The sequence below is a fragment of the Pipistrellus hanaki genome, assembly GCF_964339955.1.
Source record: "Pipistrellus hanaki genome assembly, chromosome: 3".
In the NCBI taxonomy this organism is placed as follows: domain Eukaryota; kingdom Metazoa; phylum Chordata; class Mammalia; order Chiroptera; family Vespertilionidae; genus Pipistrellus; species Pipistrellus hanaki.
The window spans coordinates 21,045,062-21,059,686 of record NC_140505.1 but is presented as its reverse complement, the minus strand read 5'-3'; the positions used below and the strand labels follow the sequence as shown (position 1 = coordinate 21,059,686).

At 34.2% G+C, this 14,625-nt stretch overlaps 1 protein-coding gene across 5 annotated transcripts in view; it reads right to left on the bottom strand.

Annotated features, from left to right (window-relative positions):
• Nucleotides 1–14,625, bottom strand: part of LOC311620389 (A disintegrin and metallopeptidase domain 3-like) — a 114,392-nt gene that overhangs the window by 58,055 nt on the left and 41,712 nt on the right. For all 5 annotated transcript variants that reach the window (XM_084879732.1, XM_084879731.1, XM_084879734.1 and 2 more), the window contains 5 exons: nt 11,754–11,825; nt 11,355–11,521; nt 9,999–10,080; nt 4,198–4,334; nt 1,831–2,017 (listed from right to left, as the gene is read on the bottom strand). In XM_084879732.1, coding sequence (XP_084735858.1) covers nt 1,831–2,017; nt 4,198–4,334; nt 9,999–10,080; nt 11,355–11,521; nt 11,754–11,825 — 645 coding nt within the window. The remainder of the gene's footprint in view (nt 1–1,830; nt 2,018–4,197; nt 4,335–9,998; nt 10,081–11,354; nt 11,522–11,753; nt 11,826–14,625) is intronic.

Sequence of the window (14,625 nt, the reverse complement as noted above, 5' to 3'; positions counted from 1 at the left end):
AAGATTACTCAACCCAGCAAAACTATCATTCAGAATTGAAGGATAGATAAAGAGCTTCACAGATAAGAAAAAGCTAAAGGAGTTCACCACCACCAAACCAGAATTATATGAAATACTAAAAGTATTCTTTAAAAAGAGGAAGAAGAAGAGAAAGGTAAAGATAAAAATTATGGACAACAAATACATATCTATCGACAAGTGAATCTAAAAATCAAGTGAATAAAAAAATCTGACGAACAGAAAATATTGGTGAATATAATAGAATCAGGGGCATAGAAAGGGAGTGAACAGACAATTCTCAGGGGGAAAGGGATGTGGGGGTGCGGGAAGAGACTGGACAAAAATCATACACCTATGGATGAGAACAGTGGGGGGGTAAGGGCAGAAGGTGGGGTGGGAACCAGTTGGAGGGGAGCTTTGGGGGGGGGGGGGAAGAGGAACAATTGTAATAATCTGAACAATAAAGACTTATTAAATTAAAAAAAATAATAAATAAATAAAGGAATGGTAGGTAAAATAAAGCAACCATGTTTCAATGTACTTTTTACTATAAAGTGTAAGGTAACAGAAATGAAATATTAACAAACATTGTATATAAACTAGTTGAGTAATAAACACTGTTATTTTGGAATAGGTATGACAGATACGGTTAAACGTTAAATAAGCATGGTAAAAATAAAAATATAATAAAAATACTAATCACAACAATGTCTAAGGTAATAATCTCATAAATAAAATACAGATTAAATAATAAATAAAAAAATGTAGATATTGAAGGTAGTAGTATAGAAACACCAAATGATAATAGAGAAATATTGGGGACATGATAAATGAAATGAATATAGTGTGTGCAAATTGATAGAGACAGAGACAGAGACAGAGATAGTGATGGAGATAGAGGTACATATGTCAGACTTTAAAACAGAAAGCAGCTTTAGAGATGAGATGATTCACTATGTGACAGTGCAAATATCTAGGAATGTATAACTATTGTAAAAAATTTATACCATATAAAACAGCTTCAAAATATAAAGAATGAATTAAGTAAATTCTAGTGAGAAGTAGGCAAATATAACTGTATCATTGGAGATATCAATATAATTCCTCAAGTGCTGAGAAGTCAGACAATAAAAATTAATAAAAATAGAGATTTTGAGTATTTTCTTACATTTGTAATGCAAACAATTTATACAGAATTTTTCACTAATAATTAGAGTCTTCATATTTTCTAGAAAATCTATATCATTCACAACATCACAATGGCTAAATACATGAAGACAGTCACAACAAAATTCATTGATTAATTATCTTACCAAGCATAATTGAGAAAAAGATAGTAAGAAATAAATATAACAATAATTAATAATGCATTATGATTTATTCAATTCTGTTCAATGAAGTTAAAATAAATGAAGTTCCCCAGATGCAAATACTGAAATTAAGCGATGAGGAGGTAAACAACATAAATTGTATAACTTTGGGAACCAGTACTCACTTGGGAAGAATTCAGGAGATGATTTAGGAGACTATGTTATTGTGAGTGCTAGTTTTATGAAACATAAAGGTGAGTGTTGCTACTAATGGTTGCACAACAAACAGAATTGTATTTAATCCACGCTGCATTCACTCCATACTAAAATTCTTCAAATGTTTCAAATTCAGGAAGAGTCCATACTCACATGCCTAATATCTCCAGATCTTAGATAGTTGATGAAATGGTGCAACATTTGACAAAAAGCCCTTCCCTTGTGTATCACATCTCTATTTATAGCACTATCTGATAAGCAGAAAAACAAGGCTTTAGCTATGCCATTGATGATTGACACTAACCTTTTCAACGCCACAATCACATTGCTCTCCTGATTCCACAATTCCATTGCCACATAGTTCTTCTCTTCCTTGGACCACCACTTTTGAATTGGTTTGATTCTGAAGACATTCCAATTCAGGCTGTGAAACTATACGTTTAAATTCATCCACGCTGCAATGGCTAAACAACTTTACACCATGGGAACGTCTAAAATTAAATTACATTCTTCAGATAAATAGAGTAAAATCACTATCAAAGTAACACTGTTCAACATTGCACTATTAATTCTGCACAACTCCAGTCAGAGAAAAACAAGAAGGAGGGGAGAGTGCTTTGATTTTTTAATACAAGTCATAGAAAATTAAGCAATGAGTTCATTTATATTATAATTTAACATAATGGAATTGTAGTAGAATGCAAGTAGAGAAAGTTAAAGTGACATGAGTTATAATATGTTAAAATACAAGTGATTGACACACAAAAGTTCTATTTAAGTAGATGAGTCAATGATGTCTGAGCTCTCAGGTCTGTGAGTTTTTTAGAGATCCCACACTGATAATTTACTTTAATTCTGTATTGATTGAAGTATTACATATATGTCCTTATTCCCCCATTGCCACCACCCTCTCCACTCATGCCCTCATCCCCTAGAGTCTGTGTTCATTGGTTAGGCTTATATGCATGCATACAAGTCCCCTCCTACTCACCCTCCCCTGCCTTCCATCTGATGTTTGAGGGTCTGATCAATGCTTCTCAGTGTCTGTAACTATTTTTGTTAATCCGTTTATGTTGATCATTTTATTCCACAAATGAGTGACATCCCTTTGTTAATTTTATTTCCTCCTGCAAGTACTTTATGAGGTTCTTATTTTGTTAGTGAAATGAACCCACCTGTTTGTATCTTTGGTGTGTTCCAGTTTGGGAAATGCAGAATATGCTTTTATGCTTGTTTCCCTCTTTATTTTGTCAGAGACTTGGGGGAATTAAATTTCCATGCGACTTTCTTCTTCTCCCTTTTCTTAAAACATAGTCCTGCCTAAGTATAGAGCCATCCTCTCTAATTCTAATATTGTCTTCCTTTCAATGACAAGCCCACAAAGCTACATCTTTTGGCACTTCTTTAACTAGTTTCCACTTCTTTCTAAATGATCTGTCCATGGTTTTAATTTCCATCAGCATGCCGATGGCTTACACATTCTAGATCCCTTGTCTTCAGAGACCCAGATCTATATACTATGCACTTAACTCTAATAAATGACTCAGAGCCCCCGATATAGCATTTAAAACTGCCTCAGGATTTCCCAATTTTTCCTTTCCTAAAACATTTGCCCTTTTCACTGTTAGGTTGTGATATCCAGTAATCTACAAATAATTCGTGCCATTTCTTTTTCTCTCAATCTTAATAAATTGCTGTAATTATAATGGTCATATCCCCAATATTATTATAATATTTACCCTCTGATGTATTATGCATTTATTTTAAGATAATTTTTATTAGCCATACTGTGTAAAGCAATTAAAAATGTGGTTTGCTACACTGATCGTATAATCCCACCTCTCATATCATGATTACATGATCAGGCTCTTTCCTACATACCCTATGTTAGTTACTCCTGGACTTCTTCCTCTGACTCAGTGTTCTTTAGCCTCTTTGCATTTCACTTCATTTTCCTTGAATATATGTCCTGATACTCTAACCTATGTCTCTTGGTTTTCATTGTTATCCCCCTTCCCCCTCAATTTCCTCATAAAAGTCTGTTTTATGAGGAAATTGTAGCCATTCAAATATCACTCGCCTCCCATCCCTGAATGGTATTCAATAAGTTCTTTAGGTAAATAGATTCATTCCTTCTCTTCAGGCCCCTACAGAATTATTTCCTCGGACACATTACTAGTATTAGAAAGTTTCCTCTCCCCATGTATTCCCTATTTACCTCCTTCTGGGCATCTGTCGCAGTATGTTTATATTTTGTTGATTCTATGGCCACTTTTTTCTTTCCTGTCCCTAAGGCACTAATATAAGATATTTAGGACTTTACTTACCTGGTTCACCATTGGTAAGGCAAGCACACAACCCTGCAACACAGTCATTGCTCATTACATTTTCAAGATGAATAAATAAATTTCACTTCAAGATGATAGCCACCCCTAAAAAGTCACTAACAACAAATTCTTTCTCTGTGGACTGTCACATTGAATATAGAAATATTAAGCACATTTTCTACAATATTGCATAATAGTTGTATTTAATAATCTTTAAATAACAACATATCTATTTGATTAAAATCTTCTTACCCATAAGTTATATTGCAAGCAATTATACATCAAAGACTACTACAAACATTTCACCAAAAACTACATAAGAGTTTACAGAAACAACACCTTACATGGCTTGAGGATTCATAATGCATGCAGTTCCTGGACAGTAACAATTATAGATGTCATCATATCTTAATCCCAGATTAACTCCAATCAGCTGTGCCAGAACAACTGAAAATGCCTCTAAAGATATCCTCTTTGGATACTGAATACAAACAAACAAACAAACAAACAAACAAACAAAACAACACAGTATTGCTTAAGTTATTTCTCAGTCCTTTTTATCATTTCAATTAATATCTTTGTGGGCATACTACCTAAATGCAAACACAAATTTAAGAATATACCATGAAAAATAATTGGTAAATTGTGCTATGTTTTATTTTTTTAAGAAATGGTATTTTTAGTCCAAATGGCATTGACAAGAAACAGACAAAATTAACGCTCTTTTTGTATTTTTGTTACCTTATTTCTTGAAATGCAAACAATTTAAAATTTTTTGAGAATAAATATTGTTTTAGTCACTATATTATTTTTCCAGTGAATGCTTGGGAAAATACAGAAATTCTTAAAAGTTAAATTGGAAATCAATTTTGTTTTTATCAATAGTTTAAGGAAAGATGGTTTGTTGCTTTCTTACCATTTTTTCATCACAGATTTGCTTGTTAGCACTATCTATATAAATATATATGAAATGTCCCATGCAATAAGAACAAAATATACCATATTCTCTTCAAGACTACACAAACATTCTCTAGGACAGACCACTTGTTAGACTATAAAACAAGTCTCACAACATTGAAAATATTAAAATTATACAAAGTAGCTTTTCTAATGCCAATAGAATGAAAACTTCTATTTAATGAGAGAAGAAATTTTTGAAAATTCACATGACTGTGAGACTTCAACAATATACTCTTAAATATTAATGAACCCAAAGAAAGTGAAAGGGAAATTAGAAAATATGTTCATAAAAGTAAAAATTAAAATATTGTAGAACATACCTAAACTTATGAGATCCACCAAAAGCCTGGCTATAAGGAAAATTTTTAGCTGTAAACATATGCATTAAAAAATAAAGAACCCTAGACTGTGTGGCTCAGTTAGTTCCTTGCTGTCCCATTCACCAACAGATCACTGTTTCAATTCTGGGCAGGGCACATGCCTAGATTGCAGGCTTAAATCCATGGAGGGAAGCATGCAGGAGGCAACTGATCAAAGTTTCTCTCTCATTGATGATTCTATCTCTTCCTCGCCCTTCTTCATTCTCTAAAGTCAAGTAGAAACCATATTAAAAAAAAAACAAAACACAAGCAAACAAGAAATATCTCAAATGAAAAACATAACATCAAACCTAAAAGAATTAAAAATAAAAGAACAAAATGAATCTCTGAAAATAAATATATATAAAATTAGAGATAAACATAGGAAGAGTCAAAAACAAAATGATGGTTCTTTGAAATGGTCAAGTAAACTGGCAGACTGTTAGCTAGAATAACCAAGAGAAGAAGAGCTAAGGCTCCATATAAAGAAAGAAAGTTGGGACATTACAACTAATGTCACAAACATTTTAGAAAAGATTATAAGAGAATACCATGGAAATTGTAGGTCAACAAATTGGATAAACATCCCTCTCTATTAATGAAACATTTTTGGTGTTGGGGACCATGTTTTCAAATTTTTTAATGAGTTTGTTGCTGTCTGTAAAAGCTTCTGCTAAAACCTGAACACTAAATTTTCTGGGGGATTTTCTTCTTTTCCTTCTCCTGAAGTTTTCTTTTCTCTTACCACTTCTTCAGTTATGTTGTTCCTCCAAATTCTCAGAAATCATCTCTAGGAATTCCTCAATGCCATCCTCAACCACACCCAGGTTGAAGTTTTCAATGTCAACCACAGCCTTGTTGCATTTTGTGACCTTCCCTCCTTGGCAAAATCTTTCAAGTCATAGAGGAACCTCTTGAGTGTTTTCTTCCCAATGTCACATATACATTCATGACATCACCCCAAGTCCAAGCTAGGTTCTTGATTCCATCATATATGTTGTAATATTCCAGAATGGTATCAATGTCTTCTCAGTGGTTCCTACACTTGAAGCAATAATTTGGCAAAAGACTTCCTTAGATAGCAGGCCTTAAAATCTGTTATAATTCTGTGACCCATTGGAAGAATCAAATAGGTGGTATTTGAAGGGAGAAACATCACTATAACATTAAGATAATGATCACCAATTAAAAGACCACGTCTGGGAGCATTATCAGTAATCACCAAAATCTCAAAAGGTTTTTTTTGTTTGTTTGTTTGTTTGTTTTTCCCCCAAAACAGTACTCCATTTTGCTGGCACAGCAATTCAGGAGGGCACCCTGCAAGAAGAGCTTGACTTATTGTTTCTGTAGGGCAAGGCAGTATGTGCTCATTGATTTGCTTAAAAGGCCATGTTTCTCACTGTGCCAGATTACAAAGGATTTCCATTTGTAGCCTGTGACATTGCCCAAGCAACTATTATCCTATTCTTAAAAGTCTTTAAACCTGGCATTGACTTTGACTCTTTATGGATAAAAGTCCTTTCAAGCATCTATTTCCAGAATCGGAGGTCTTGCCCATTTTGAGTATTTTCTATGCAATCAGATCACCTAGCGTTTCCAAGAATTACTCATCTGTCTTCATATCAGCTCTGGCACCCTCATCACTTACTTGTATATTATAAAGTGAATAATGATTCCGGAATTATTGAAACCACATAGAGCTGACAGTAAATCCAACATTTAAATTGGGCCCAATTCTGTTTAGCATCACAAACAAACTTTTTGCTTTGGCCATGACCACCATGATGCAGAGAGAGATACACTTCTGTGTCTGGTCTTCATCACAGGTCATTGGAAGTTTCCTTTGTTACTTTTGCTACCTTCCATGAAGAGACCCTTTCACAGCTTCTGTAACTTTGTTCTTGTTCTTCAAGATCAGGCTGTGGTAGAATGAAATGGGCCTGACTGGCAAACCATAATCATCGTAAGTTTTCCTCCTTTGTAGTACTTAATCACTCTTAATTTTGTTACCAGATCAATTATTCAAAGTGGGTGCTTATAAGCAACAGTGATGTTGTATACTCAGGGGCCTTGATGAACAATAAAATATGAGATTAGGTCAAGCACACCCACAAAAAAATGATGCAATCAAGAGATACAGTAGCACAAGATGTAGGAGGATGGTTGTGGTATAAAATGGCATAATGCTTCACAGCAAATTCATTTGTATAAGTAGAAATAGTACCCTCCAATATAATGATAAAGGGTATATCATAGTGAGTACATATACCAGTAACATAGTCATTTATTATCAACATCAAGTATTATGAAAGAAACATAATCTCAAAATTCAGATGGAATCTTAATAATATTAAAAAGAACAAAGTACAAGAACCAAATTTATAGATTTCAAAATATAATACAAAGCTAATGTAATAAAAACAGCGTGGTACTGACTTAAAGATATATCTATAAATCATTGAAATAGAATAGAAAGCCAAGAAATTAGCCCTTACAGTATATGTTCTAATTATCTATAAGAAGGTTACCAGGACCACAGAAGGAGGAAAAGATAATTTGTTCAACAAGAATACTAAGTGGAAAAAAGATAATTATCTTCAATAAATGGTGATGGGAAAATGAATACCAATACAGAAAAGAATAAACTTGGACCCTTATATTATAGCATATGCAATAGGTAACTTTAAATGGATTAAAAATCTAAAGGTAAGACCCAAACTACAAAACAAATGGAATAAAACATAGAGGAAAATCTTCATGACATTGAGTTTGACAATAATTTCTTGGATATAATGCCAAGAGCACAGTCAACAAAAGCAAAAATGGGCCAATGGGACTACACCCAACTTAAACGTTTTGGGTTTCTAAGGGCAAAATCAATGGTGTGCAAAAGCAACCTACAGAATGGAAGAAAATATTTGCAAATCATGTGTCTGATAAGGGGTTAAAACCATTATATAAAGAACTCCTGCCACTTAGCAACAAAAATAAAATAGCTCAATTTAAATATGTACTAAGGATTTGAATAGACATTTCTCCAGAGATGATATACAAAAATCCAAAAGGCAAATGAAAAGGTGTTCAACATTACCAATAATCAGAGAAATACAAATGAAAACCACAATGAGCTATCACCTCATATCAATTAGGATGACTGCGATTTAAAAATCCAAAATATGCCCTGGCTCGGGGAGTCAATTGGTTGGAGTATCATCCCATACACCAAAGGGTGGCAGGTTAGATTCCCAATCAGGGAACATTCCAAGATTTTGGGATTGAGTCAGCAAACAATCAATGTTTTTCTCTTACATCCATTTCTCTCTCTCTCTCTCTCTCTCTCTCTCTCTCTCTCTCTCTCTCTCTCTTTCTCTCTCTCTCTCTTTCTCTCTCTCTTTCTCTCTCTCCCCTTCTCCCCTTCTCCCTATCTCTCTCTTTCTCTCTGTAACACTTCCTTTCTTCTCTCAAATCAATGAACATGTTACCTGGTCATGTGAGAATAAAAAACAAACAGAAAATAATGAGTGTGTTGATGTTTTCATGATGCAATATAAACTGATGAGATTATAAACTATTGTAAGCAGATACTATATGATACCGCAAACCCACTTCTGAGTATATATCAAACATATTTGAAATAGAAGAGATATCTGCATTGCCCTTTCATTGAAGCATTATTCAGAATAGCCAAGGTATGGAAACAGCCTGTCCATTGCCAAATGAATAGAAAAAGAAAATGTTACACACACACACACACACACACACACACACACACACACACACACAGAGTTACACCCCCAGACAAATATGCATACTTATATATCCCTATATTATACCACTAGTGGCCTGGCGCATAAAATTCTACACTGGTATGGTCTCTAGGCTTGGCCTGTTATTTGGGCCAATCTTCCCCAGCTGCTTGTAGCTGGTCCCACTCCCCACCACCAATGCTGGTCGCCCTCTGTATGTGGGGCAACCAGTGGGGTGATCAGACCCACTTGCTTGCACCCACTTTGGTCTGGCGCCACCTGAGTATACTTCCACCCATCCACGGTTCCCTGTTCCCCATCTGGTGATCAGAGCCTGCCAGCCGGGAGGAGGGGCCAAGAGGCTTTCCTGCAGGAATATGATAGGGCAATTGGGCTCTGAGTGTTGGAGCAGCTCCTGTGTTGAGCATCTGCCCCCTGGTGGTCAGTGCACATCATAGCAAATGGTCATTAGGCTGTCTGGCCAATTTACATATTACACTTATATATATATATATATACAGATATGCAAAGGTAGCTGAAAATGAAATATTATTCAGCCATAAAATAATAAAATCCTGCCTTTGCAAAAACATGGATATAGCAGGATAATACAACCCTAAGTGGAATAAGTCAGAAAAAGACAAATAGTACATGATTTCCTTTATACATGGAATGTGAAAATGTTATACTCAGAGAAGCAGAAGATAGAATGGTGCTTGTCAGGTGCTAGAAGGTTTGGAAAATAGGACCATGTTGCTCAAAGGGTACAAAATTTCAGTTATGAAAGATGAAAAGCTCTGCAGATAAGCTTATCACAATGTAAATAAACTTAACAGTACTGCACTATATACTTATAATAGTTAAGATACTATATTTGATATGTATTTAACCATAATAAAAACTGTTTTTAGTATTACACCATTTGAGTTTCCATAATCTATAAAAAAACATAAATAAATAAAAACTTCCTAAAATTCTGTCAAACTGAAATGGTAGATACACTACATTTATTTGTTTTTAAGTGGATATTAACTTTCAACAGGTACATAACTACTGAAGAGATGAGAATAAAATGCATACCAAAGCAATTCCTGCAGCAAGTTTTGGATCGCATGCTTTTCCATAATATGTTGCTCCCATATAATTTGGATAATCCCTATAACTAAATAATAAAAATTTTATTGAAGACAAGTGCATTTTAAATGATTAATAATTAATGACTTTTTAAGAATTGGATTTCTCAATAAAGCTATCTTTTTGTTAAAATGTGAATATTACATATCAACTTCAATGCATTTAATCATTTTTTTTATTTGGGTAACCTCATATAGCTTCTACAAAGTTAAGTTCTAAGATACGCTACATTATTTGACACACATCCCAGAACATTGCAGTGTCTAATCAACACTGTTTTTAGTTCTGGATGGATATAATTCTAGGTTGTAATAGTTAGGAGGGCTTACTTCCATAATTTTCCTATAGCAAAACCTTTAAAGAATATAGAAGTGTTGCATTGGAGGACAAATAGAGAGACAAAATATGAAGAAAAAGAGAAATAGGATGTACAAACTGCCCTCATTCATTTTATATCTTAAAATTGCTCCTAAATTCCCAAACCTCACCTTAGATTCTACAGGATATACCAATAGATTTATATGTGTATTTTTTTAATTGATTTTTTTTACAGAAAGGAAGGGAGAGGGATAGAAAGTCAGAAACATCAATGACAGAGAAACATCGATTAGCTGCCTCCTGCATACCACCCACTGAGGATGTGCCCGCAACCAAGGTACATACCCTTGACCAGAATCGAACCTGGGACCCCTCAGTTCGCAGGCCGACACTTTATCCACTGAGCCAAACCGGTTTTGGCTATACATGTATTCTATAATTCTTTCAGACTTCAGAATTATGAGTTTTTAAAATCTAAAATAATTAAATCTAAAATAATTTTTAAAAATCTATGCACAATCCCTTGAACAGTATACTGCAAGTAATTAAATAGCTACAATTTAGGTCAATACAGGAATACCAGAGGTAAGCAAATTACCACTTTAATCTTGTGGATTGTGACAAGCTTTACATACAATTATTGCATTCTCTTAACTTATTATATTTTATTTAATGTTAAAATGATGGCTTCAGTTATTTGCATCTAAGAAAATCTTTAAAAACTAAGGGGCCCATGTATATCCCAAGACTTCCTGTAATTTCCAATTTATTACATTTCCACAGGTAAATAGTCCACTCTGAGAATAATGGCCGACCATGATTTGTTATGCTACCTTGTTATCCGATATTTTTACTTTGCACTTTGCCAACAATGTACTCATACATTCTTTTTTGTCATTATACTTAACATTTGTATGTAGTTTTGATAGCTAAAATATAAAATAATTTGATAAACCCTATTATCAATGCAAATAAGCAACTTACCTCAACAACAATGCCATGTCATGGGACCTCTGAAACAAATTGTTTTCTTTCCATGACACAAATCCTTGTAGTAGTTCAATAGCTTCCCCAGTACATAAAATCTTATTTTTATCTGACCAGATCTCCAAGGATGTTAACATAACAATCAGTTCCAGCGGGGAAAACATCTGAAAACAGAAAATGTGTGATATAGTTTAGACAATCACAGATATAACATTACATCTCTATACAGAAATACTAATATATTCAATTTATTGTAATTTGGAGATGAAACCCACTGGAAGTGAAACAGGTTGGTAGGACTATACTTTTATAAAAATGTTAATTTTATTCCTATAAATAATGTTATTGCATAAATGAGAATGCTTCTTATTTAGAATACAAAACATAAACACTTACAGTGTTGATAAGACCAAAGATATGGACAATTTTCTCAGTTGCAACAGCCACATTGGAGCCCATATAATGATACTGAAAGACAAGTTCTATTTCTTAATCACTAGTGAAAATTACTAAGATATCACATTTTAATAGATATGAAATACTATAATAAGTGACTAAGTGGAAGATAAAAGCAGATTAAGATTTATCAAATGCTTAAGTAGTTTTAGACATAAACATTCAGCCTTTACATAATAAATAACACTAAAATGATGAGATTATCATTATCTTCCTGTTTACAGATGTAAAAATTAAGAGTCAAAATTTAACATTCCAAGAATGTATAAATACTAAGAGTAAGAACCAGAATCAAGTCTCTAACTAAACCACTAAGTCTTTTGGTCTAACATAGAGCTCCAAGTGCCATAACAGTAAGCGAATTTAAGAATATACTCTCCTTTAAGGGAACAAAAAATTATAATATTTTTTCTGAAATCCTTTATATTGTTTTTTTTTTCACACACATTTAAAAGTGTTTAAGAAGAGCATAAAAAGTGGCAGTTTCAGATTTTCAATAATCCTCACCAATTCTGCAGAAGATTACTAACAGAAAATAAAATCTAATGGACACAGTTCTCTAAATAGACAAAGTGATTCTATGATTCTATTCTCTTAACTCCCTAAAATACTATGTTTGCACTTTGCCATTTATTTGTATATGACCTTTCTCACTAAACCACATTGTAAAATTATGCACTGCAGCTGAGTGTGGTATGAGTGAAAGTTATCCTTTTTAAGACTAAATATGTGAAAAGTAAGAATAAATAAATAAAAGTATGATGTGTAAATTAGTCAATAATCACAAATTATCAATATCCTAAATAGGAAAGGCTATAAAAAAGATACCTTGTGCAAATTAAAATTAAAACACCTCAATTACAAAGACATAGAAATATTAAAAATATAAAATTATATACCAGGAAATTCCTAGACAAAACATATATAATATCTTACCTAATAATAGAGAAACGTGTAAATTGATTGTATCTCTGCTATACACACAGCTAATCAGAGTGAGTATGCAAATTAACCCAACAAAGATGTCAGTTAATTTGCATACATACCTGGGTCCTGGGAACCTCCTCAGCACCCATGTCACTCCCAGCCGGCCATCATGCAGAGGCTTTAGGCTTGGGAAGGGGCTGAGCCTGGGATCAGAGGGAAGGGGGAAAAAATCAAGGGAAACATATCCTCAGGTGAGGATAAAAAGAAAAAGAAAGAAATGTCATATCCTATGAAAGACACATCTTGAAAATTCTTAAAGAAAGTTGTCACTTTTTCATGGAGTCCATGTTGATGAAAATACCTTGGCAGCTGCAGTGACTGGCAGTGGTTGCAGCAGTGGGGTGATGGGGCTGGCACCTTCCCCTGGTCAGCTAGTCATCTCCCGCAAAGGGAGGCCAGACTGCTGCTTATCAGTAGGTCAGCCTTTGAGGGCTCCCAGTATGTGAGAGGCGGCAGGCTGAACTGAGAGACCCCTCCCCAGTGTACAAATGTCGTGTACTGAGCACCTAGTGATAGTTATATTATTCAAAACTAGAGACCCAGTATATAAAATTTGTGCACTGGTAGGATCCCTAGCAGCTTCCAGCTGCCAGTTGGGTACCTCCACCCTTCCCCTGGATGCCTGATACCACCAACTGCTGGGGCCTCCATCCCTTCCCCTAAATGCTCCAAAAACTCAAGCACATGGAGGCTAAATAGCAGCTATTAAACCATGGTTGGGTTACCAAAGAAATTAAAATCAAAGCATTCTAGAAACTAGGATAAAGGCCAGGTGCACAGGTGGGGACCAGCTGGCCTGCCCTGAAGGGGGCCCCAGATCAGGGTGGGTTTGATCCCAGACAAGGGTACATGCCTAGTTTGCTAGCTCAATTCCCAGCAGGAGGTGTGCAGGAGGCAAACCATCAATGATTATCTCTCATTGATGTTTCTAACTCTCTCTCCCTTCCTCTCTGGAGTCAATGAAAATACATATTTAAAAAAGAATAAATAAAAAAAATCCAAATTGGAAAAGAAGAAGTAAAATTGTCATTATTCAATGATGACATGATATTGTACATAGAAAAACCTCAAGACTCCATAAATAAAACAAAACAAAAACTAGTAAACTGAATAAATGAATTTGCCAATGGCAGCAGGATAAAAAGTTAACACTAAGAAACATATGGCTTTTTTCATACAACAACAGCTTACAGAAAGAGAAACTAAAAGCACAATCCCATTTACCATTACAACAAAAAATTAAGATACCTAAGAATAAGCTTAACTAAGCAGGTAAAAGACCTGTGGTCAAAAAATTACAGAACCTTGAAAAAAAATAGAGAAAGACATAGGAAAAATGGAAGAATATACCTTGCTCATAGATCGGTAGAATAATAACATTGAAAAGTCTATACTACCCAAAGAATTTTATAGATTCATTGCAGTTACCATTAAAATACCAATACTTCACAGTTCTAGAACAAATGCTCTGAAAAAAATCAACTGGCATAAAAACAAGATTCCGAATAGCCACAACAATCCTGACAAAGAAGAGTAAAGTTGGAGGGATCACAATACCAGATATCAAGCTATATTACAAAGCTACTGGTCTCAAAACTACCCAGTTCAGGCAAAAGAATAGACATGTAGACCAATGGAAGCAAGTAGAGAACTCAGAAATAGACCCAAGCCATTATACTCAATTAATATTTGACAGAGGTAACAAAAGCATACAATGGAATCAAGACAGTCCCTTCAATAAATGATGTGGGGGAAATTGGACAGATATATGAAAAAAAAAAAAAAAGGAAACTAGACCTAAACCATACACAAAAATAAACTCAAA